At 52.5% G+C, this 24,028-nt stretch overlaps 7 protein-coding genes across 7 annotated transcripts; 3 read left to right on the forward strand and 4 right to left on the reverse strand.

Moving 5' to 3' along the window:
- Positions 1-431: 431 nt before the first annotated feature.
- Positions 432-2,207, forward strand: Z520_08293 (uncharacterized protein; the record flags this gene model as incomplete). Its single annotated transcript, XM_016778790.1, has 5 exons — positions 432-609; positions 672-1,274; positions 1,325-1,492; positions 1,545-1,716; positions 1,772-2,207. 5 exons carry the CDS (start codon positions 432-434, stop codon positions 2,205-2,207), a joined length of 1,557 nt encoding a protein of 518 aa, XP_016630161.1.
- Positions 2,208-3,065: 858 nt separating this feature from the next.
- On the forward strand, positions 3,066-3,740 carry Z520_08294 (uncharacterized protein; the record flags this gene model as incomplete). The annotated part of the gene is made up of 1 exon (XM_016778791.1): positions 3,066-3,740. One exon carries the CDS (start codon positions 3,066-3,068, stop codon positions 3,738-3,740), a length of 675 nt encoding a protein of 224 aa, XP_016630162.1.
- A 1,592-nt stretch (positions 3,741-5,332) lies between these two features.
- Positions 5,333-8,209, reverse strand: Z520_08295 (uncharacterized protein; the record flags this gene model as incomplete). The annotated part of the gene is made up of 1 exon (XM_016778792.1): positions 5,333-8,209. The coding sequence occupies one exon, from the start codon at positions 8,207-8,209 to the stop codon at positions 5,333-5,335; it is 2,877 nt and encodes a 958-aa protein (XP_016630163.1).
- A 1,373-nt stretch (positions 8,210-9,582) lies between these two features.
- Positions 9,583-11,382, reverse strand: Z520_08296 (uncharacterized protein; the record flags this gene model as incomplete). The annotated part of the gene is made up of 2 exons (XM_016778793.1): positions 9,583-9,870; positions 9,961-11,382. The coding sequence occupies 2 exons, from the start codon at positions 11,380-11,382 to the stop codon at positions 9,583-9,585; spliced, it is 1,710 nt and encodes a 569-aa protein (XP_016630164.1).
- Positions 11,383-13,449: 2,067 nt separating this feature from the next.
- Z520_08297 (uncharacterized protein) lies at positions 13,450-14,198 on the reverse strand (the record flags this gene model as incomplete). The annotated part of the gene is made up of 2 exons (XM_016778794.1): positions 13,450-14,117; positions 14,174-14,198. 2 exons carry the CDS (start codon positions 14,196-14,198, stop codon positions 13,450-13,452), a joined length of 693 nt encoding a protein of 230 aa, XP_016630165.1.
- A 729-nt stretch (positions 14,199-14,927) lies between these two features.
- On the forward strand, positions 14,928-18,530 carry Z520_08298 (uncharacterized protein; the record flags this gene model as incomplete). Its single annotated transcript, XM_016778795.1, has 1 exon — positions 14,928-18,530. The coding sequence occupies one exon, from the start codon at positions 14,928-14,930 to the stop codon at positions 18,528-18,530; it is 3,603 nt and encodes a 1,200-aa protein (XP_016630166.1).
- Positions 18,531-19,877: 1,347 nt separating this feature from the next.
- Positions 19,878-23,416, reverse strand: Z520_08299 (uncharacterized protein; the record flags this gene model as incomplete). The annotated part of the gene is made up of 5 exons (XM_016778796.1): positions 19,878-20,085; positions 20,153-22,662; positions 22,714-22,895; positions 22,952-23,174; positions 23,234-23,416. 5 exons carry the CDS (start codon positions 23,414-23,416, stop codon positions 19,878-19,880), a joined length of 3,306 nt encoding a protein of 1,101 aa, XP_016630167.1.
- Between the last annotated feature and the right edge of the window lie 612 nt (positions 23,417-24,028).

Below are 24,028 nucleotides of genomic sequence, written 5' to 3' on the forward strand. Positions count from 1 at the left end.
GAATCGAGGTTGATGATCATGAAGAAGAGTGCGGAATGAGCATCGTTGTTGATGGAGCGAGCGTTGGCAATGAAGCGCAGGAGACTTGGGTTGTAAAAGCGGCATGTGAATTGTGATTGGCGGGCTTGGGCGCAGACTGTAAACAATTGAACAAGCCCGCGATGCAAGCCGCTTCAGTGCTGGACACCACCTTGAATCCCATTTCAACGCCCTTTCCAACGCCCATTCGCTCCTCGCATGCGCCGCAGTTCGACCACTCTTTACTAGGGATATCGTTATAATGAGATTCCACAACTCTTAACCACCGGCTCAACTCCGCACCTGCGCATGCGACCGATTTCACCAACAAACGCGGGATCCGACTATCCTCGTCCACCACCAACGCGCAAATGACCATGATAATTGCGCGTCATCCGCTGCACACTTTGCCAATGTCATCGGTACAAAGGCCGACTCGAAGACTAAGCGCGCGAATTCAAGAGAAAGATGACGCGACACTATATTCAAATCGGGAACAAAGCGACCGAAATGTGAGGACAATTGCCGGCACTTCAGATCCTGTGGCAGCGCAAGCAGCCAGACCTTCCAATGAGAAGAAAAGGAAGATGGGTATGTCTTTATCTGGAGGACCAAGGCAAAATGCGAGTATAGGCACTTACACTGGCTCTTAGACTACGATGAGGAGGACGATGGGTTTCAATTTAAACGCGTCAAAAAGAAGCCATCTCAAGCGAAACCGACAGGTAAAGAGAGAGATGCTCTATCAAGTCGAAATAACGCGCCCGAGCCCCAGCCGGCAAGTGATAGGCCCGACATTTCGAAGAATGAAGAGATAGGACGGAAACCCACACAGCGGAGGAATCGAACTTCATTTCCTACACCCAGCCCAAAGGAGGATCCTCCCCGACGTCGCTCAAAACGTTTATCCAAAGACAACGAGCAACAAGTTGGAAGTCCTGTCAAGAAAAGTGTGCGTAGGGAGGAGCCGACGAAGAGCAAACATCACGCTGAATCACCCCGCAAGCAATCGCCGGAGAAGAAAGTGGACGAACCACCGCCCAAGGAACCGGAAGATAATGCAAAAGAGGAGACCACTTCTATAGTCCAACAAGACCATGCCCCAACCAAGATCGCGCTGCCGTTTGCGGACACGCCGGTTATCAAACGGAACAAAGCCATGCGTGAGGGCAAGGCCGGCAAGGGCGAAAGGAGGAGCAGCTTGGGCATGCGCGGGCGAAGGGCCAGCTCACTCATTGAATCAGGGAACTCCAGTGGTGAGACTGTCCGCACAAAATGAGTCATGCTTTGCTAATTCTCTTTCAAGCATTGCCTCATCCAGAACTGGATGTATCAGACTATTATAAGCACATTGAAAGCGAGGGTCTCCCCGAGCCCAGACGGATGAAGCAGCTTCTCATCTGGTGTGCCGAGCGCGCTCTCGATGAGAAACCACTGGGCACAGGATTTGGAGAGGCCAGCGCAAGACAAGCAGGTTTGTGACCGTGAAATCTTCACGACTCAGTGCTGTGCTAATTTTTCGACAGCGCGAGTAATCGAAGAAGAATTGTTGAAAGAGTTGGCCAATAGATCTGATCTATCAGACTGGTTTGGTCGCGAAGAAGTACCTGTGCCAAAGGAACCACTTCCAGAACGGCCGAACCCGAAGAACACGCAGAATATTGAAAAGATTGCCGAGTTAGAGGAGCAAATCAAATGGTGAGACTTGTGAGCTAGCAGATATTGCAGACCCGATGGCTGACAATGATGGCAGTTTGCGACTCGAAAAGGAGGCACTCGAGAAGTTGCTACGGCCCCCTAGCGTGGCCAGCTTGGGTGAACTTGACGTGCCAACGAGTCCGTCAAAGGCAACGCAATTAGACAGATCACTCCTCTCTGAAGCAGACGCAGCTGCACTCGACATACTAACTCCCAACGCCCCGACGACCACGGATCACATATCACAGCGCCTAGGTGGCGTTCTGGAGTCGATAGGGCCGACCGTCGACACGTTTGCGGACGGCATCCACAGAATAGCGCAGTACCGCACCGCAGCAGACGGTGTAGCGGGGAGAGCATTAGCCATATGCGCCGAGAAGCTGACACAGCGGGAGAAAGAAGGAAAACGAAAGGCCCTAGGAATGGAATTAGGGAGCCCTCCGAGAGATCTCGGGGGTGTGCTGAGGAGTTTGAGCCGAGCAGACCGATGAGGGAGTGCCAGCTCCGCGTGCAAGAAAGATATAGTTGGTACCTTTGTCGCTCTCCCAGCATTGGGTATATGTGTATGAATGAAATAATGCTTGATGAGCTATCTGATTGGTTTCGATCGCCCCCGTACGTGCTACACGAGGAGCGTACGAGGTGAGGAGGGGTATAGTCGTTGAGGATGTGGCCGTTGTTACGTGTGAGGCTGCTACATACAGGCTAGCCAGGGGAGAGGGCAAGAAAGCGAGATCACGAAGCAAAGGAAATGAATCTGACTCTGAGGCTGAATCTCAAATGCTTTCCCCCAGCCCCTGTCGAGCGCCTCCAGGGTTCGTAACAGTATTTCAAGTCTGTCTTTGATCTATACTACAAGTATCTCTGCTTTCGATTGAACAACTGCCAGGGCCCAAATGGAGCGTATCTGTAGAGTCTGTTTCTTGGAGGCATAGATCTCTTGGATGCTGTCGTCAACCGCCCTGGGGAGGCGCCCCTTCAGAAAGATGGTTTGTTTGAGGCTCGGGTAGCCTCGGGGTTTCTTTGATTGACGGAGCAGTTGCGTTGTGGAGATCAGTCAAAGCCATGGCATCTGCAAGCATGGCGCCTTGGACACTGGCACGCTGCGAGGGCGCACAGTAGGTATTGCGTGGGCGCGGTGCCAGGCGGGACAAGGCGCTAGGCACGGGGCGCAGGGCGCACACCTTGATCTCCACCGCCATCATCAGCGCTTCAGTCCTTTTGCATCACTATCCTTCACCATGCTCTCTTTGCGACCTGCTCAGCTTCCTCCTCCTCTTGAACAATCAGTAACGTCTACTCTTTCCATTCAAACGAAGCATTCGAGTTTTCAGCGGCTTTGAACTATCATGTCTTCTGAACAAAGGTACGACGTCTCGTTCACACAATTGCTACTTCAAGATGAGCTGCCCACTCTCGACATGTTCCGCCTCCCCAGCCCCGGCCTGCCTGGGGACTCTACCATGGCTTCAGATACCGTCGACTCGTCCTACGGCTCCCAGGAGAATGGTCAGGCCAATTCGCAACAAGGAGGACAGCCGTTCAACCACGACCTGTTCAGCCTCCCCAGCTCTAGCCTAGTGGGCGATACTACCATGGCTTCAGTCTCTAGCGATTACTACAATTTCCTGGAGAATGGCCAGGCTGGTTTACAGCGAGGCGGACAGTGCTTCTATGATCCAGTCGCTCCGGAACAGAACCACCTATTCGACATGACATGGCCTATCGCCGGCAACTTCAGTCTTGACCCATTTGCGATCCCGCAGTCCTCCGCTCAAAGTGCCTTTGCTCCACTGGACTATGCGGCGGCCTTCGAAACAGCTGGGAAGTCAGACTTTGATGTCGGGAACCTTGACAGCCTACAAGACATGCAGACGTTCAACAACACCGCTGGTAACTGCCATCTGAGCGAAATTGAGGCAATTCCGACTTCTGAACTTGACGGCGGCCTTGCTTCTAGCACGCCGTGGCACACTCCACAAATTCCACCAATTGACGTGAGTTTTTTTTTAAACCGACGCTAACGGGGCGCGAAGGAGACGACCTCAAACACCAAAATGGAGGCCGAATGGGTAGAGCCGACCACTACTTCTATCTCAAAAAGCACGCCAGATGTTGACCAACACATCGACGAGCACTTACCGTCGCGCGAGAAATGTCCTTGGCCAGGCTGTGACTGGGAGTCATCTTCCTTCTTTGTTTACTATGAGAGGAGGAGGCACGTGAGAGACACCCATGTACATTACGACTTACCTTGGCCCCGGCAATGTCCCTGGCCAGGCTGTGCCTCAAAGGCAACTTTCCGTCCTGCCTCGTCGCTGATGGCTCACATCAGACACATCCATGAGAAGCCTTTGATCTGCACACATCCAGGCTGCTCTCACAAGGCGCCCTTTGGAAAACCCTGCGACCTCCGGAGACACGTGGCGACAAAACACAACCTTGAGGGTGTCGTTCCATGTCTTGAGAGCGACTGCACGGCGATGTTCCCCCGCAAAGACAAGATGATGGAGCATGCGAGAGACAAGCACCAGCTTTTCAAATGTACTCGCAACCATTGCTCGGCCACAGTCTTTGCCGTTCAGAGGGAGTCGCATGAGCAAGAGTCGCATGGCCACTATGAGTGTGCCATTGGTTCTTGCCAATCGGGTCGACAGTCATATTTTACATGGGAAAAGATTCAAAGTCATTTGCGGCAGTGTCATCGATTTTCAACCGAACGGGCGTTGTCAATAGTAGTGAACGACCTGTCTAAAGGAGCCAATGGAAATGAAACCTTGACTGTTGATTTTCCTTTGGGCCCAAAGCAGCGAGATTGTCCGTCTTGCCTCACCAAGAGTGGCAGTGCTCACTAGCCTCTTCTCGATGGCCTGTCACTAAGAGGGCCCACTCCGAAAACATGTGTCTGTGTAAAGCCCACAATCTGAATCGCCGAGACCGATATCGATTCAGGATATCGTTGCAAGTTCGAAAAAGCATGGCTGGTGTTGTTGCCAGCGGGAGGAATTGGCGCCAGTTTGATGGACAGTTGTTTCTTATATCACGCCACGAAATATCACTCACTATATTAGCAAGCGCAAGGGTTTCCAATATCTCCACTTACTCAGGGTGTCCTCCGCAGACCGCACAAGGGGTAGCTCAGGACGCAGAAGGCGAGCCGATGGGTGAGCAAAGCCGGCGAGCGGCTAGGCAGAGGACACAACCTTTTCCTTCGTTACTACCTCTGTTACTCGAGAACGAAAAACCTAACTGCCATATACAATTTAACCCTAGAGGGTGAGCGAAGGCCACTTTAACCTGAGCTTTTAACTGGGCCTTTGGCTGAGTATCACTGAGCGCTCCCTGAGCAGGGGGCTTAATCTGGCCCCTTACTATCGGTTATACTTGCCTCTCGGTTAGGGGTCCGGCCATCAGGAACCTGGTAGATTCCCTGCCGTTATTATGATGCTGCCTAAGTTTTTTCCTTGTGAAGACGTATGGACTGTACTGATCTGGCAGAGCGGATCTTTTGGGGCTCGTTTTGGGACGCAGAGGGTGCCGAAATAGATCTTCATCAAGGAGCGGAATCTCCTTTGCCAGCTTGTCAAGGATTTGCGTCACGCCGGAATGATAACAATCAAATAATAACGAGTGTCTCCTCCTTCCCCATTCCTAAACCAAGGCTCCTTCTCAGCTCACCAAGTTTACATAGGCCCATCTCAAGGTCGTGGACCTCCTTCAATGCAGACCGTTCCTGATCCGTCATCCTGCCCAGTGCTTCGAACTGCTGCAACCAGTCCTGCACGTGTGTCCAGTCACCCAGAAGGGCCTGCACACAATCCTGGCTCTCCCTTCCCGGCTGGCGACAGAATTTCTTGAGATTCTCACCACCGCACTCCAGGGTGCGCCACATCCCGCGGAACATTTGTTCTACATCTTCCATGTCACCAAGGTAGCCAACTCGTGCGGGAAAACCGTGCCTGCGGTTTATTTCATGCAAGTACATGATGAAACCGTCTTCCGGCGGATAGTCCTCTGTGATCGGTTCATAGCGTCTGTCGTATTCGGGTGTAGGGTAGAGGTGTGACTCGAAGTTCACGTCGAGGAGCCTGCCGGGGAGCCTGCCGGGGAGCCTGCCGGGGTAGACGAAATATTCCTCATAGCAAATATACTTCAGCAGTTCCACCGTGGAATCTTTCCAGCTCTTAATTTGTCGAATGGCATCCTTGCGCTTCTCGTCCAGAGGATCTTGCGTCTCGTCAAGGAGCCGCTGTGTCGCGCTCCTGGCTCCGGCCGCTGAATTCTTCCACCTCCCAAAGAGATCGAGATAGACTTCGCGTTGATATTTGTCCTCGATGGTTTTGTATATATCTACCCACGCTGCGAGGCGCCTGACCATTACCCAATTTGACCATATTTCTACCCTGTAGCTTTGATCATCTTCCCAGAACCCTCGGAATGCCGTGATATATCTAGGTTCTGTCATTTGCAATTCCCTAGGGGGAGAGGCGCGTAGTGTCTCATAGTCCCTCCACGCAGTCTTGCTATCACAGGGGTTCTGTTGTTTGCTCAATATGGATGAACGGAGAACGGCGATATTGCTCCGAATGGACACCAAATACTGATACACCGTCCAGAGGATATCGAAGTCGTGCTCTGTGAGAGGGAGCATATCATCCGCAATCGAGTTGCCAGGGAACGAGAGGGCTGGGAGGTTGGCGCCGTCCATCTGGAAGATACACCTTCCAATGAGCGTGAAAGCGTAGGGAGAATCGGTTTCCCGGACATGAAGTAAGACTGTTGAGTCGTCCGGCGGTCGAGGGAACACAATGCCTCCCGCCAAGTGGCCTAATGACAGAGTTTTCCCGCTATCCTGCAGTCGCGGAAAAAATATGTGATCCTTTTCCTGAAATGGTGCTTCTAAGAAAAAGCGGATTTTCACCTGGTATTTCACCTGGTAAATTTCCAGGAGATGACGGCCCTCTGACGGTTGTTTTGCTCCAGGCAAGTTCAGTAGCCTGTGACCGGAGATCACCAACGAGCCTGTCTTCTGTAGGACCCGTGCGGGCGTAGCAGGCGTAGCGGGCGTAGCAGGCGTAGCGGGCGTGTCAAGCCGTGGTTGAAGCCGTGGTTGAAACTCAGGATTGATCTCCGCGAGCCAGTGCTGAAGGGGCACTGGCGCCGCATGGCGGAAATCCGGAACCCAGGATGGAAGGTCTAGGTGTATGTCGTCGACTTCATCCTTCCGATCACACACTGCCCGGTTCAGAATATCCCAGACACGGCCCTCGCCGATCAGATATGCCGCTATGCCAGTATACACCTGCTCCACGGAGAGATTATAGTTTGCAGACAGCCCCAATCCTACGGGGTTCTCGGCCATCCCGAAGAATGCAAAGACCTTGTCTCTCGCGTCAGACGCATGGCTACGCATACCACTAAATATCCAGTCTCCCAGATCGTACGGCTTTATGATATTTTTCACCCTGCCGATATTCTGAATCCAGGTAGGCATGTTGATCTTGTCCATACTCCCCAGGTCGCCCGTGTTCTTGTCGCACTTGCTCTGGATGTGATGCCATTCTATCTCCTTATTTCCACAAAAGACCACCGCGGTCCTTGCGAGGACGACTTCTTGGACGACCCAGATGCGCGAGAAGTAGGGCTTGGAGAAGAGGTGTCGTAGCGCCTGTACGCAGTGTTCATCATTTAGCCTGCCATCGAACTCCTTGGGATCCTTCTTAAGCAGATTAAGCGCCAGATCCTCCAAGTTAACCTTCAAGGAGGGCCCAAGGTAGACCAATACCTTCTTTGCGGAGGCGTAGATATGGTGCATAAGACCAATTTGGTATGTCTTCTCAGAGCCGTCACCCTGATTGATACAGATGGCATCTATCCAGACAAGTTCCTTCTTCTTCTGGCGGAGTATCTTCAACGCTGCTTCGCAATTCTTAGTCACGGCAAGCCGTCGGAAGTTCTCCCCTAGGAACAGAGGTCTCCCACCATGCCTGTTACCATCTGCGAGCTCCTCAGGTCCGGCTGACCACGTGTAGGACAGAGCTTCATATTCCGGCACCTGCCCAATGGTGTACGACTCCAGGGTCCCGTGGACAGGCCCTTCCGCGTTATTGGATATGCGAAGCAATCTGAACTTGTGCTCTCGTGGGTCTAGAGATTCGCTCAATTCCAAGGGATCGTACTCATAGTTCTGACCCACCTTCACAGGCACACGTGGTATGTCGATGTTCGCAGGGGTGGTTATATTGTCGTCGGGTCCGCCGGGTGTCTGAGTCGGGCCGGTGTTCGTCCCCATATTGCGGAGCAGGTTCACAACGCTCTCGGCGATATTATTATAACCTTCAATATTGACATCAAGCTCGAAAATGTCTTGTTTTGGCCACGATAATTCCAGAACCGATCTGAGTGTCGTTTCAGGTACCCATTGCATTGTCGACCGCGGGTCGGGGATGCCGTCGTCCGGCAGAGGGGCGAGCTTAGCACAGCTTATGCACATGACAGAGCCTTGATTTATCCTTCGATCGGGGGTCCTACATGTGCAGTATTCGTCCGCCGCCATGGCTATTGCTGAAAGTAAATAGGAAATTTGGCAGCCGGGGTCGTTGTGGCAGATACGTCACCCACTGTCGACGAGAGATGGGTATGGGATAAGCTTGACAGGTGTAGAGAGTGCTGGCCCTTGTGCCAGCGGAGCAAAGAGTATATATGTATGCTTTGGGCGCCATAGGGAAACACCTCTCTGCAGTTCTACTGCGGATGAACCAACAGTCCGCTCAATGCGGGTTCTTGCATGTGAGTGGCGCCCCGGCCCCATGTCACCAGTGATCAATTCAGTGGTTCAGAGGAGACGAGCTGCATTGGTGCCCAAGGAGGCGGGGTTAGGCACTGCCGTATGTAAAAAATAACAGGTACTTTCCTTTGTCATGAACACAGCCGGGGCACAAGTTTTGCGGCAATACCTTTCCGCTTGGGTGCCAGCGCCTGGGTGAACAACAGCCTTATTCTCGGCTGCTATTGCCGGCAGTTGTAATAAGTGGCTCCTTCGTGAGGCCCCAGCATTCTCGTCGTCTACATAGGCCCGGATTTCTCGAGCCAACTGTTGACTCATGCAGGCCTCAGGGAGCGCTCAGGGATGGCTCAGGAACCAGTCGGTGAGCCCAGGGTGAGCAAAGCGGCGAGCGGCTAATCAGAAACGGAGGATGGGCGGCAGGTGTTTCGCGAAAACTACCTAGGTAGATTCCCTACGTACACATCCAGTCATGAATGAATTACGAGCCTACTATGTACCGAGTCCTTGTATCCCCATTCAACTGCGCCGTTCTTTCTAGAGGCGACTAACCACCACCGAACTCGTCGATCTCCAGGCCGCGGCGGAAAACACAGCCTGGGCTCGCTGTCTGCTCGTCGCGATCGGGGCATGATATCGCCGGACGAGAGGCCGCAGTCCCCTATCTTAGCGCGTCGTCTACCACTGCACACCGTGCCGATAACATCAGCGGGGCACCCTGCCGTGCGTGGGTACCTGCAAGTTCCGGTGCTTTTGGAGGACAACTGTAGTATTATCGAGTGACAGAGACGTTGTTGGAGGAGGGAGGTTGGCGCCATTTGAGTTCTCCACGGCAGAGGGCGGATCACGCATTCTCTTGAATTCAGCCTGCATACGGACATATGTGGCTGGCTCGTATCCTCCCGAAACGGCGAAAAAGGCTCTTATTTGGTGGGTAGATAGATGGGTTCGCTATATCCGGGCCCCATCAGACTGTCGTCGAGGAAGACGTCAAGGTCTACCAGCAAGCCACGCCACGAGGCCACCGCAGCCATCCAGTACATGACATACATCACATCCTCCATTCCTCAAATTGGCCACCCTCAAAAATTCTCCTTCCCCCAAACAAAACTATACCCCTGATCCCCAGCCTCAGTATACATGTTACACTTGACGTGCAAGTCTGCTCCTAACGGTTTGGGCCCACAAAAAAACACACCACACTCACTCTCGCCGGCTGACCAGTGGATTTTGCGGATGGCGCGAAAGACCATGTCCCAATTCGGACGGCCGTAATTGGTAGGTGTGCGGAGGCCCGTAATGGCGTCCGTATCCCCGGAGTTCAGGACGATGTTGGATGCTTGGGAGGGTGTGATTTTGGCGGTTAAGTACTGTTTCACATCGCATTAATTGAAGTCTCGGGATGGGAGAGAAACGAGCAGGAATTAGGTATGAAAAGGTGAGAGAGGGATAACACATACCGCATGAATTTCGATCGCGTGGCTCTTATCCTCGCTCTCGATGGCAGTCAACAGAGATTTGAACCACTCGAGCGATCCAAAATCTCGGCATATCCAGAAGAAATAGACCTTGCGCAACCGCGTCCTTGGGGTAGAAGATCCGGCGTTGTCCCTCATGCGGTACCAAATCGATTTGAGGATCGAGGCGAAGGGTGTCACGCCGATGCCCGCGCCGATCAGCAGCACGGTCTCAAACTTGAAGACGTCTTCCGAGGCCGAACCGAAGGGTCCATCGATGTACAGCCGCGGGAGAAGTTTGGTGAGCGGCTTCATACCACTCTTTCCGTCCACTGCGGACACAGTTTCAGGGTACTGTTGGGCTTTCTTATCGTCGTTGGTGGTCTTGAGGCCTTCGCATCCGAGGACTCTTCCGAGGGCTTTGGTGAAGTTGCCAACCATACGGATATGAACTGAGAGATAGTCCTCCCCAGGCGCGGACGTCAGGGTAAATGGGTGATATTGCCAGAGTGAAATCTCCGGACAGCAAAGGAAGATATACTGCCCGGCTCGTGTTTTAGTGTGTTCCTTCTTGATCCGAATCTCAACCACGTTGGCAGGATGCTCAATCACCTTGGTTATATACGTCTTCTGATAACCACGGATCTCACGTAGGATGCGCTCCACGAGATAAGTGAAGCCACCCACCATCCAGTACAAGTAGAAGGAGCCGTTGCCGAAACAGAACGGCTTATTATCCGCAGGGATCATACAGAAAGCTCCGTGGATAGACCAGAAGATAAAGAAGATGACAAATAGATGATGCGTATTCCAGAAGCGCTCGTAGTTGGCCCGCCGAGGCTTTTCGAGCGCGGTGAAAAACATAGCCATGACCGAGATGGTCAGAATATAGCCGGTCCAGCCGGGGCCTGTAAGGAAGTTCAGCTTGACGAAGCCGATAAAGCCTCCGTTGTTCTTCGCGGAGAGTTGTGCGACGTTGTGTAGATGAGCAATAGTGTGAACCCACGTGAAGAACACAATGGAATAGCCCACGAGTTTGTGAAACGTAATGTTTTTGTCGAAAGGAATGATTCCGTTCAGGGGTGTTTGGCGAACGAGCGATATGAGGGTTCGGCAAACCGGGAGAAGAATGCAGGCGACATCAAAGTGTAGGACGAGGGCTGCAGATCGAGCAATGGGATAGCCGTAGCCATAGGTGGCACGGGCTTTGGTCAGGTTGTCCTTCAGCTGATAGTTCATAAAGCCAAAGCCGTACAACATGCAGTGCACGAGGATAAAAACGCCGACGAATAGTCGTCGGGATCCTTCGTTGACCATCCATCTATTGAACCTCTCTTTAGGAGACAAATCTCTAGGCTCCTCTCCGCTGACCTCTCCTGAGAGTAGCATCCTCATCAATGGCGTTGATCGCGTTCGTTCCGACATGTTTGAGGACGTTGGCAAAGCTGAGCTTGAGAGTCGCTAAATGTGTGTGGGCTTCTCCGTGAGATTCTTTGAAATTTGGACGTAGTGCCCTTAGAAGTTGACTGGGCGACGAGGACGGCTATGAACCGAGCCAGTGTATGTTTTGGCGATTTGCTGGATTCAGCGTGAGTACCTGGAGAGTTAAAAAAGCGATAAGGAAGGGCAAGAACCGAACCAGCGGGGTTTTCGACTTCAATTCTGCGAAGTAAAAGGAAAAGTTGACAATGCGAAAAGAGGAGATACAGACCGAGCCCGCGGCTTGTTCACGTTCCATATTGGCAGATAGTGCAGCAGGTCTATAAGAACATTTTTCGGTTGCCGTTACTCAAGATGAAGAGCAACAGTGGTGTGATAAGGGGGATAGCGACATATATGCTCTTGTCTCTAGCCAAGCGACGTCGATCTGATACACGTTTAGTGATGCATCTGAAACGGAGATTTGAAAGGAAGGGGGAAGTGGACCGAGGAGCTAGAATGGTGGTGAGAGCATCTATAAAGCAAGCGATGGAGCAGGGCATGCGGAGGCGGGCAAAACAAGCCATTTGACCAAAATCGGGAGACAGGAGGCTGGGGTGGTGTGATATCTTGTTGCAGAGCCTCAGCGTGTTCCAGGAGAAGCGCGTTTGGGATTGCTGGGTCTCAAGGCTGATAGTTGGCTATTCAAGGCTCACAATCTCTTGATCTCATCATGTTAGCCTGGCGCTTGAGGATACGGATATTTTGAACATCCCACCACGGGGAGTTCGTGTGTTTGAAGGAGAAGACAGAGCAGAGCAAGTCGAGATGAGGTTGTCAAGGATGGTGTTAAAGCGGCATTCTTTACGAGTCACGTGAAACACACGTGAGCCGCAAGGCTGAATGTTGCTATACGTCATTTGATCTTCAAGCTTAGCATCTTGTGGCTGTTCAACTTCATCTCAAATCGACATTGAACGCCAAAAGCCTGGTTTTCCTCCAAGTAGGCACTTGTTGGTGCCCTTGGCAGAACGACCCCTTTGCCAAGTCGTTCGATTTCTGAAGAGCGTCATACCAAGACAACGTCAACCTTAGCAAGGAGGTGTAGGTGTACCTGTTGGCATATAATGACTGCGATTGCCTCAGTTCACAGCCACTTGACGCATCCTTCCTGCCTTTACATGTAAATCCAGTCTCAAAATCCGTTTCTATTCTTCGCTTGGTCCTCCTGTGTTTCAACATTGTACTAGTAGAACTACTTCCGTTCTTGGGGAGTAATTCACGAACCAGCACACCTAGTCACTTCATTGACCCAATATATCTCCACCGTCAAAACCTACCAGAAAAAGATCAAGGACTATGCCTTTCCTTTACACCAAGTAAGACGAATCTCTTGCCCACGAGTTTCTAGAGTGAATGGGTGTCACTCAAACCAGCGGCCTCCCTACTACGACACACATTGTATCTAACCACAAGCCAGAAACTGGGGCGGCCGCCATGCCGGTGGTGGAGTTACTGTTGACCGTCACGGTGTCAGGAGAAATCCCTTCCGTATCAGCTTGGGGAGGTTCAGCTGTTTTCGCTAGGCCACAACATATGTGAAATACAGCTCGAACGGGAAGGGAAAGGGAGGTACTTGGAGGCCTGGATGTGGAACTCGGGTGGAAGAGTATCATGGCTGCCGACTGCGAGCTTGAGCACACCCCCCGGAACGAGAGCAAGAACGAGCCTACGTCTCCATAGAAATGGTACATTATGATTATGACGAGAAATGAACATAGCAAAGAGTGCTGTTGCAAGGACAAAATACCCATATCACGCAAGAATACCATTCAGTCACTCTCAAGAAACAGACTTACGAAATGGTTCGCCGCTTTCCGATCGATTCACTTCATTACTATATCTGACCTGGCCTAAATCATTGCAATCCCTTGACAGAGTATGGGAAGCGAATAGTCGTACATTCCGTAGATATCTTGGTCCGATTCGATTCAATGCGCTGCAGGTTCATGTGGCACATTTCGTCTTATTCCGCCGCTACCGTATACTAGACATTCCTGGAGTCCCGAATGGTCAGTCAACTGCAACCTTCTTGGGCGCTTCCTCGCTTCCAACCGAGCTCGTCGACGGTGTCACTTTAGTGTGTGGTCCACTAGTTGCGGTTGTATCGTCGTCTTCATCCCAGGCATCATCCGGAGCGTTCTCATCCCAGTTGTCCAGTTCTTCCTCCACCGTCCGTGCCGGCGCGACCCCCGTCTCTTGACCTCCGTCGCCATCTACATCGGAAGTGCGTAGAGTACCATTTGCGCCCTCGCCGAGCTCGAGATCTTCACCTTCCAAGCCGTCACCAGTCAGTGCAGAGTACTTCGCTTTTCTCCTCCGTTCGGCAGCCCGACGATGATATGCGCTCGCCAAGCCCAATGCTGCAAGACTCCCCACGACATTTGCCAGGACATCCCAAGCGTCAAACTCGCGGTCATTAGGTAAGAGTCCCTGTGCGACTTCGCTCCCTACACCCAAAAGCAATGTGCATACGACCAAGGTCAGATGAATCACCCGTCGCCGAGTGGTGTCAAGGATAAAGTAGAACGTCGCGGTGAGGAGGAAGAAGCATATGAAGTGTAGTGCTTTGTCGGACTGCGACGGAATGTAGGGTTGTGCTGCTGCTGGTGTCGACGGGAGGGAAGAGTGTGGAAGGAGGCCTAGGCTGGAAGAGAAGACCAAGAGGATGACGAAGGTTACTGCGGCGGGCTGTGTTAGTATAGAAATAAGGCGAGAAGAAGTCCTGCTTGCTTACTTGCAAAGGGAAACCGGATTCGCATTGTGCTGGTATAGTGTTAATGTCGAAGTGGCTCGCAGACGGGAATTGAGAGTTGTCCTGTACGTTGTCCTCGAAGGGTGCGATGTCGGGGGGCTGCGGGCTGTCGGACTCGGCTGGCGGAGTGCCAGCTTAGGCAAACTCGGACATGACAAACGGCGACAGACAGCACAAATACAGAAACAAGCTGTAGAGTGCCGTGAGTGATGGTCTGGAGGGAATTGAGTGAGGCCTAGCGACTGGAGGCGAGCGGAAATATAGGAGCAGGTCACCCGGGGAGTTGGAGAAGCTGCAGTGGTTGACCACTGGGCACCTGGAGGCGAGCCAGGCTACGGGTGACCTAGGGTCCACGGGTCCTAGGGTTCGAGTAGCTTAGGCTCGGCAGGCGGGAATCACTAAGGCACTCGGCACCTACTAGGTAGGCCTGGTCACTAGCCCTCCGCTGCTGGTGTTGCCTCACTCAATCCCAACCGCAGTTTGTAACGTCCTTCTTTCAACCTCAAGCCTCGCCTTTGCGTAATCGCATCACCAGTCGACAGAGATTTTTATCAACACCACCGCCCATTCAACCGATTTCCTTCTCAATCAATGCTCGGGGACCCCTTCGCACCCCGATCTACTGTCTCCTCGAATTTTGGCCGCTTCCCACGATTCCCTCGTCGGCGCTGAGGCTTTCTTGTCAAACTGGAGGAGTTACGCCCCTCGCCTCGCCGCAGTCGGGGTTGGCACGGCCATGTCCCTATCATGGCCGCCCCCAAACAGTCAGAAACCACCAGATGATGAGCCTCTCCTACATTCTCTACACAGAGATACTTTGAATAATCTGCTCCGCGCCCCCTCCAGACCACACACGCCGAGTTCGTTCAAATTGCGCAGTCTGGGGAGTAGTTCCCAGTCCGGCCAAGCTGCGGAGCCAGAGCCCAGTATCGAGGAAGACCCCCAGGTTGTCCGGTTTCGCGCACTCTTCCACGATGCCGAGAGCAAACTTGCAACACTGTTCAACGATGTCGGACAAGTCGTGATTCCTCAAAGGCGCACTCTTGCTGCCGCTCCTCCCCAAGAATCCGCGCCCGACGCCGCTGCGCCGTCCGCTCCGCCCCCTGCTCCTATATCCAAAAAGCGCAAGTTGGAAGACGACGACTACGACGATTATGACGACGATGACGATGACGAGCAAGCTGACGCCGACGCGGCGAACGCGTCTTCCGCCAAGGAAACCCCAAATAAAGTGCATATCGTCGCTGACGCTACCTCGTCGCCGACCCCAAGGCCCGCCCCGCCCCCAAGCATTCCCTCCGACTCGGCAAAGGCGGTCATCAAGGCGGGACAAAACAAACAGAAGGAGGATGCCGAGGATGCTCGCAAGAAGCTGGAAGAGGCCAAGCGCAAGGAAATTGAGACTGTCAAAACCTTGTCGCGGACAATGTTCTTCACGTTGGAGAATGACAGAGACGCCATGTTGGATCAGCAACGCCTCGATGAGGCAGAGCGCCGAGCCGAAGCGGAAGCTGAAGGTCATGCTAATCGACAAAATGCTGCAATGCAGCAAGGTAGTTTGAGCAAGGCCAATCTTGGCGCATCGAGTCTGACGCTCAAGAACCTTATTGCGCGCTTGGATGAACATCGCAACCTCGTCCATGCAACTGAGTCGGAGCTTCGCGCTCTGATGAGCGAGGTGCGCAAGAATCGAAGCAAATGGGCCAGCGAGGACAAGGTCGGCCAAGAAGAACTGTACGAGGCAGCGGAGAAAGTCTTGACTGAGTTGAAAGCCCACACAGAGCACTCGACTCCTTTCCTCAACCCCGTCAAGAAGAAGGATGCTCCCGACTACTATCTTGTCATCAAGCATCCCATGGATCTCGGTACCATGACCAAGAAACTTAAGCAATTTGCTTACAAGTCCAAGAAGGAGTTCGTCGATGATCTCAATCAGATTTGGAAGAACTGCCTCAAGTTCAACAGCAACCCTGACCATCTCTTCCGAAAGCACGCTCTCTTCATGCAGAAAGAGACGGACAAGCTTGTGCCTCTGATTCCAGATATCGTTATAAGAGATCGTGCCGAAGTTGAGGCTGAAGAAAGACGGCAACAGGGTGAACTCGACGACGGCGCTGAAGAAAGCGACGATGAGCCGATAATGTCGTCCCGAGGCCGTAAAGCTCCCAAGAAAAGTGCAAAGAAAGGGGGCGCAGCAGCCCGTAAAGCCCCGCCTGAAACGACCCCCATCCCAGAGACCAAGCCTGTGTTGCAATCACTGAGCTCCGTCCAAAATGGCATCCGGGCAGAATCTGAGGTGGACGGGAGTCAAGGTCACTCGACGCCCCCACCAGGAGTTCTGACCCCAGTGGGCGCGCCTGGCCCTGGCAGTGTTGCAGGGGCCGGAAGTGAAGCAATGGATTTGGATTTACCTCAATTGCCTTCACAAGCGCCGATCCCTGAATATGAAGATGAGGAATATAAACTGTGGAAGCAGAAGACGAAAAAGGATCGTGCAATGCTCGCGGCCGCGCGGCACAAGCTCTTCCGCGGAGACAAATTGAATGCCGAGGAGACGGCGTTACTGCGTAGTAAAGCCGGTATGCGCAGGTGGCAACGTATGCAACAAGAAGCTGCAGGCAAAGACGTTGCAGAGCTCGGGACAGAGACATCTGAACGGGACAACAGAGTTGAGATCCATGGTCAGACTCTCGCTGAGGGAATGGAAGTCGAGGAGGAGAATATGCTACCTGACTATTACGATTCGCTCGCTGCCATACCCGACATCGACCCCCGATTGAAATGGGAACAAGACTCTGAAGGACATGTCATCGAACATGCTGAGGAGTTCCTCCGGCTGTACCCTGCGGGTCAATTTGTCGCGCCACGAGGCAAGCTGGCAAAAACGATCGAGGCCAACATGCGACAAATGCAAGACACGAGGAAGGTGGTTTCGAAGATCAGCGTGGTCAAGCAGATGCAACTCCAGTCGCAGACCTATCAAAACCAGTTCCAGAAGTACCAACCAGAGCCTTTTGTTGAGGCAGACATCCCCAACCATGTCATGTCAGATGATGGGCCTGTCATGGCTCCGTGGGTCTGCAAGGCAGCCTTCCAAAGGTCAATAGGGGAAATCTTCTTCCACGCAGGGTTTGAGGAGTTCCAACCTTCGGCGATAGATGCGGTGACAGATCTGGCGGCAGACTTTTTTCAGCGGCTATGCACGACATTGGTGAACTACAGAGAAGACTACAAGATTCCCGTGCCGACCACAGTTGCCGTTGTTCAGGGCGAGAAACCGCAAGTGGAGTACAAGTCGCCGTATACGACGGAAGAGGCGATTCTCCACGCTCTCCACACCGGTGGCATGTCACTCAATGACCTCGACGTGTACGCCCGAGAAGATGTCGATCGTGCGGCCAGTAAACTTACCATGATGCATGAGCGGATGAAAGGACATCTCGCCGACCTCCTTCGACCAGCTTTGACCGACGAAACTGCTCACGGACAAGGGTCCTTTGCCGACGGTGGAGAGCAGTACGTGGGTGGAGACTTTGCTGGCGACCTCGATGAAGACTTCTTCGGCTTCCGCGAATTAGGTCTTGACAAGGAGTTCGGAATGGCCAGTCTGACGGTACCATTCCATATTCTGCAGAACCGTCTCGGCCTCAGCAATCAACAAGATAATTCGGCAGATTTGGCGGAGAAGATGTTCGTCGAACCACCGCGCTGGCCCAAGATCAGTGCGGATAATCTGGAGGATCAGATTGGTCTGATCAGAGATTGGTTCAAGAAACGCTTGCGTGATAACGGCGATCGTCCCCTCACAGAAGATCTGGAACTGCCGCCGAAGCAAAGGCCCGGCCACGGAAGGCCGAGAATTCCCGCTTCAGGGAAGATTGGGGAGGGAACGCTCAAGACTAACGCCAGTCCCCAGAAAAAGGCTGCAGCTAACAAAAGCGCTGCGAACGCTGCGAAAGTTGCTGCAGCTGCGGTGGGAAGCACCACGCCGGGAGACAAAGGCAAGAGGAAATCGGTTGTCGCCAACGGCGTGGGTGACGATAGTCCGATGGTCAATGGCGTGGGAAATGCTACTCCGTCAACGCCAGGTCCTGGTGGGGATGGCAGTCCTGAGAAGAAACAGAAACCTGTGCTGAAAGCAAAGCCTTCTACGACCGAAGTCCAAAAGGCCTCGGGCAATGACAAGAATCACGACGACAACGGACTGCCCCCAGCTGTGGAGGCTTTGGATATGATGGAGGGCGTCAATGGAGAGATGCCGCAAGTGAATGGCGTTGAAAAAGTGAACGGAGTGATTGGAGACGGGGACGCAAGCATGATGAGCCCTGAAAGCTTATGATTTGCACGACAGGGTTCGGGTCCGGACTGGTCATGGAGCGGTAGAAAGAGAATTGTTGGTTGCCGTGCATGGCAGCATGGTGCATAGCGTGATATTGGGTATAGAATGACTGTTGGGATGCGACGGATGACGATGCTCCTGATTTGGACGGGACGAGACTCCTTTAAATATACCCAAAATTCTGGAAGGAACGGAACAAGGGGGAGGAAAGGTTTTATTTACCAACGACCCTGGGAAGGAGTGGGGGAAGGCATCTGATTCTGTGTTGATACAAGCACGGGGACCAAAAGTCGAGACCAGGAAAGGCGAGTCTCGCGACGATGATGGGATGGAGATCGAAAGCGGTGAATGGAGTTTTCTTGTATATACCTATTTACCTAACCTGTCCATGCATAGTTTTGCTCATCTGAGGCTCTCTGCCCCGTGTGTATGTACACTGCAAGGCTCAACAGGTTTACAGATTATCCATTCCTTTCCTCTTTATACTATCCTAACCTCCTCGAGTTCCAGCTGTATATATCTGTTTTTATCCAAACGCGTCTGCCTTCTCCGTACCTCGTACTACATCACATACTGTAAGTAATAACCCCCACAAAGTGATCAGGAGGGAGAAGAAGGAAAAACTCTATTATGTACATCGCTACATTCGTTCTATTGCGCGCGGGACTAACACACTCGATCACGGTGTCCAAGAGGAGTCTGTTTATCACCCATCGACATTTAGCATTTCCCGGACAAAGAAGAACCTACACCGAGCAAAAAGCGATTTTCGGTTCACTATAGGTACCTGATTTTTAGCGGAGTAAGCGCGCAGTAGGGACTTAATTACGGGAATCCCTATCAAGAGATACCTGATGACATCTATGTAGATTGGGCGGGGGGGTAAATCATATGGCAGCATTCCTCCTCAGCTCTAGTCACCGTCCCATCCAAAACAAAAAAGAACCCCTGGGATTGGTTTGGCGTGATAGTAATGGGAATTAGAGACATCTAGCATAACCTAGTGGAAAAAAGGGGCGGAGAGGAGAGGGCAAGACGGGGAATTGGGCGATGCCCACACGACTTTGAGATCACAGCCACTTCTAACATAACATCAATAAGCCAGGAGGGCGAGCGAGCGAGCGAGCGGGAGGCCTGTGATTCATTCTTCGGTCCATCTTTTTCTCGATCCTCCCTTCCTCCCTCTTCCCGCTCATCCCGCTCTTCTCATCTATGTCGCCTCCGATATCCTCTCCTGGCCTCTGTGCAGCACGAGTCGAAATCCGACGCAGACAACAACGACAATCAGCACAACCTCTTTCCAATTCCATTCTCCCCTCCCGGGCCTCGCAGGCCTGACTGACGGCATTATGCAAAATAACTCCTCACGGTTCTTTGCCCGTCTTCGCTGAGTCCTTGTAGGACTTGCTCAGCATTGATTCCCGTCTTGCCAACGAGCACCTTTGCACTCTCGACGATTTTCTTGGCCGTGGCACCTTGGATCATCTCCGCTTCAAGAGCAAGTGCAATGTGGTGGAAAACTTGGGCCGCTTTCGCAAACACCGCTGGATTTTGTCTGCAGAGTGGAAGTCAGTTATCCGGATACACTTCAGCTGATGTCATGGCAGGATGATTCAACTCACTGATCAATCAATTGCGCAACAAAACTATACGCATAGGGTGCCGCTTCTTCGTCGTTGACCACGGGCAGCGTGTCGAGCCACTGCTCCACAACCGATTGTGGATTGACCACCTTGCCTGCGTTGTAGTGCAAAATCTTTGCAATTGCAGCACAAGCATTCTCTGTGGCAAAGACATCATCGTCACTCCTTGCGTTAGGGACACGCGTGATTTGTAATAGAGTGTCGATACTCGCGGCCACAAAGTCACTCCATTGCTCTCCGCCCTTTTGTCCTGCGATACCCACTCCATAAGCGGCCGCTTGTCGATTGTTCGCATTTTCGTCCCTCATCCCGTTGATCAAGGGCTGGATTATGTGATCGGAATACTGCCAGGACTGTGGCCCACAGAATTCCAGTACGTCGTCGAAGATGCAGATCGCCCACTGCCGCTGCATAGGGTCCGGGCTAGTGACAAACCCGTCGTAAAAGGGCATGAGCTGCTGCCATGCCGGTAGGAATGCAATACCCATATTCTTGAATATCGTATGAAAGGCTTTGTTCATGTCGGAGAGGAGGGTCTGGTCGTCTTCGATGGCATATTGTACCGACAATGAATCTTCCTCATCTGCATCCGGGCCTTGGTTGGCAGCGGCGGATTCGGCCTTCTCTTCGGCGCGCTCTTGGACGCGCTTCTGGAATTCTTCCAGCGTCGACTTGACCGATTGCACAAATTGTTCCATGTGTTGTTGTGTCAGACAACCCTTGCCAACCACTTCGACGCTCTCATAAAAGCACTGGAACATTTCTGCTAATGTGTCGATCGAAGGTTCGGCACTGAGGATTTCGATCTCCTTTTCAGAGCACTTCGTCCAAATCTCGTTCAGCTGTGGCGACTGGTCGCCGTATCGCTTTTTGATCGAGTTGACTAACTGTGGGATTAATTTGGCAGAAGCCACTCGCACCGGATCGTGAAAGAAGAACGACAACCCAGGCAGTGCAATTCGTTCAGTGATATCAGCCACGTAAGGCTCGAAATCTGCTTCCAAGATTTGTGCGTAGATGGTAATGAGTTCAATCGCCGTATGCTTATCCTCGAGCGTGGATGTCTTGATGCCGATCACTTTTCCCTTCAGGGGCACCAACTCCCAGCCCTCCTCTTCCAGCACTTCATCTTCGCTGTCTATTAGCTGAATATCTGCTTTGGCGGCCGCAAGCTCCAACAAGGGCGGCATGACTCCAGGAAGGTAGGGGACGAAATCAGAGCCAAGGACCCTACACATGCGTCCCCAGCAATGCAGTAGATACTGTGATTGTGGGTCGTCATCATCTGTGATGTTTTGTTGGATGTTACCGAGAATTTGAACGAGTGTGATGCCGTCTTGACCCATTTTCTCCTTACCAACAGCCAGGGCGATGAGCGTCGCGCATTCCATGGCCTTGGCGCGAAGTAAACGATACTCCTTGGATTGCTCGGCTTGCAGGACGTTGAAGAGAAGAGGCATCAAGGTGTCATAGTAGCGAATGAAGGCACTCTCGGCCGAGTCGGCAATGGTGGCGATCGTTGATAGTGCTTGTTCCTGAACGTACCGTTTGGGAGATTGCAGGAGCTGCAGGAGATGTCCCAGTAATTGATCCAAGTATGGTTCTAAGATGGACTTTTCTGCCTCTTCACAGAAGTTGACCAGTGCAGCCGCCGCATGTGCTTGTACTCGCGGCTCCGGTGCTTCGAGGACGGGGATGATGTTTGTCAGCACCACTTGATGGTACTTCTCTTGCATGGGCCCGGCGAAGTCGGTGCTCATCTGGCCAAGGGCATTGCACCCGGCAAATCTGACTCGTGGATGAGGATCTCTCAAGGACGGCACGACCAGTTCGAGGACCTTGTCTAGTTCGCCGATCATGAGATCTCGACAACCCTCGGAGATTGCAGAGATGGCCATCAGAGCGGCGTGTCGATCTCTCCACGAGGCCGAGTGCATCATTCTAGGAAGCCACGTAAAAGTTGCAGGAAGCATGACTTGGCCTCCCAGCTTGTTCGCCAAGCGGTCCATGCACTGCTCACCCGCAACATGGTTCATGTCGTTTTCTTCATTATCAAGATCCTCGGTCGCGTTCCACTCCGAGGCGTCATCATCTTCGATTCCGATGTCAGTCATCAAGCTGAGACATTGCGTGACCATATCGTTCACATATGAGGGATCTTTCTTGCACATGGCCGGCGCCCATTCGGCAAAGGTAGCCATCAACTCCAAAGCGTTTTGTCGTGTCTGATCACCGAGGTCTTTCTCTTGGATGACTGAAATGCTAAACTTGACTAGATTGTTGAAGAGACCTTTGAACATTTTCGGGCATATTTCGGCAAGCTCAATAAGCGAGACAAATGCCTTGGATAGATTGTCGGTATCTCCAGCTTCTTTGAGAGGTGGCAGAATGTTGAGGATTTCGGGGACCAGAGCGTAGTACTTTGGCTGTGTCTTTTTGGTGACCGAATGGAAGAACGAGGCAAATGCTTCGATTGCGGAGAGTCGGACCTGGACCGAGTCAACATGCATTGCCCACACTCAACCATGGCACAATCTCACCTCGACACTGCTGTCCTTGAAACCCTTGAGGAATACCTCCTGCACGGCACCTTCATGTTCTCTCTCGATGATGCCAGGGGTTGTGGAGAATATCCTGAACGAACATTCACGCATGCCGGCATCAGTCGACTGGCTCGCTTGGAACAATGCATGCAGCAGTTCCACCCAGGTCTCGTTTGTGCCTCCACCCAAGTCAGCCAGAGTACAAACTGCAAAGCATCAGTCAATTGATCCTTACCAGCATCCACATATTGTCGGGCGATCTCAGCGATAGCGTCTCCGATTTTGTTCCTAACTTGGTTGATCTGCTCTCTTGCGAGACCTTCCAGCAACTTTGACCGGATGGCGGTCTTGGCTTCGGTGCTGAGGGACCAAAATAGTTCCCTGGAATCATTGCTGGGAGGAATTTTGCGTTGTTTTGAGGCTTGTTTGCGAAAGAGCACGGCAGCGAACGATCGTGTCTGGCGAGATAGTTTAGCAACTCTCCACCCTATAGTTCCCTCCTGAAGTCTTGACATACCGATGAGTCTGGCGCGGCTTGCAGTTGTTCGGCCAAGCCCATCAACAGCACCTCGGGGCGGTTGGGCGTCCAGTCATTGTTGAGTTGCTCTTCCGCTTGACTGCGGAGAGTATTGTCGGGGGACGAGAGGGCTTGCAGGAGCTGGGTCAAGGCTCCCTGCACCTCGGCAGGGAGAACAGACATGTTCGAAGATTTTGGTCTAGGACATGCAAGAGAAGTAGTTCTGCCCGCAGGAGACAATGGTTTGTGTTGACCGAGGATTGGAATGTTCGCCTGTGCGCGTTGGATGATCTCCTGCGGATCGACTTCGAGGGGGAATTGAGAGACCGCAGATGTCGACGGTCGCTCCTTTGCGGGACAGTAATGGTAGGAAAAAAGGCACCTGACAATCAGACAGCAGTCGGCACCTTATTGTTGTTGACCCAGGAGAGATAGAGAGTAAGTCGGGTGGTGAACGATGCAGGAAACAATAATTTTGGCCTGCGATGCTCGCTCTCCACCGACCGACTCCAAATGTTTCCCAATTCGCGGTGGGATGGTCTCACGTGATGTGCCATTTCAGGCTGTGTCGCTGTGTCGCTGTCTGGGTTTCTGGTCCATCACGCAGTGATGGCTGTGGAATCTCATTTGACCACGTATATTCTGCCCCCTTGCGCACGCTTGTTTCATCTCTTATCATCTTTGTCTCTTCGCATGGCCCACGACAACAGCCTGGTCGTGCCAGTGCCGTCTGTGACTCATGTCAGTCTATCTACGCCAACAGTCGACATCTTGTCCAGCAAAGGTGCAAATTAA

Source organism: Fonsecaea multimorphosa (assembly GCF_000836435.1).
Source record: "Fonsecaea multimorphosa CBS 102226 unplaced genomic scaffold supercont1.18, whole genome shotgun sequence".
Taxonomy (NCBI): Eukaryota; Fungi; Ascomycota; class Eurotiomycetes; order Chaetothyriales; family Herpotrichiellaceae; genus Fonsecaea; species Fonsecaea multimorphosa.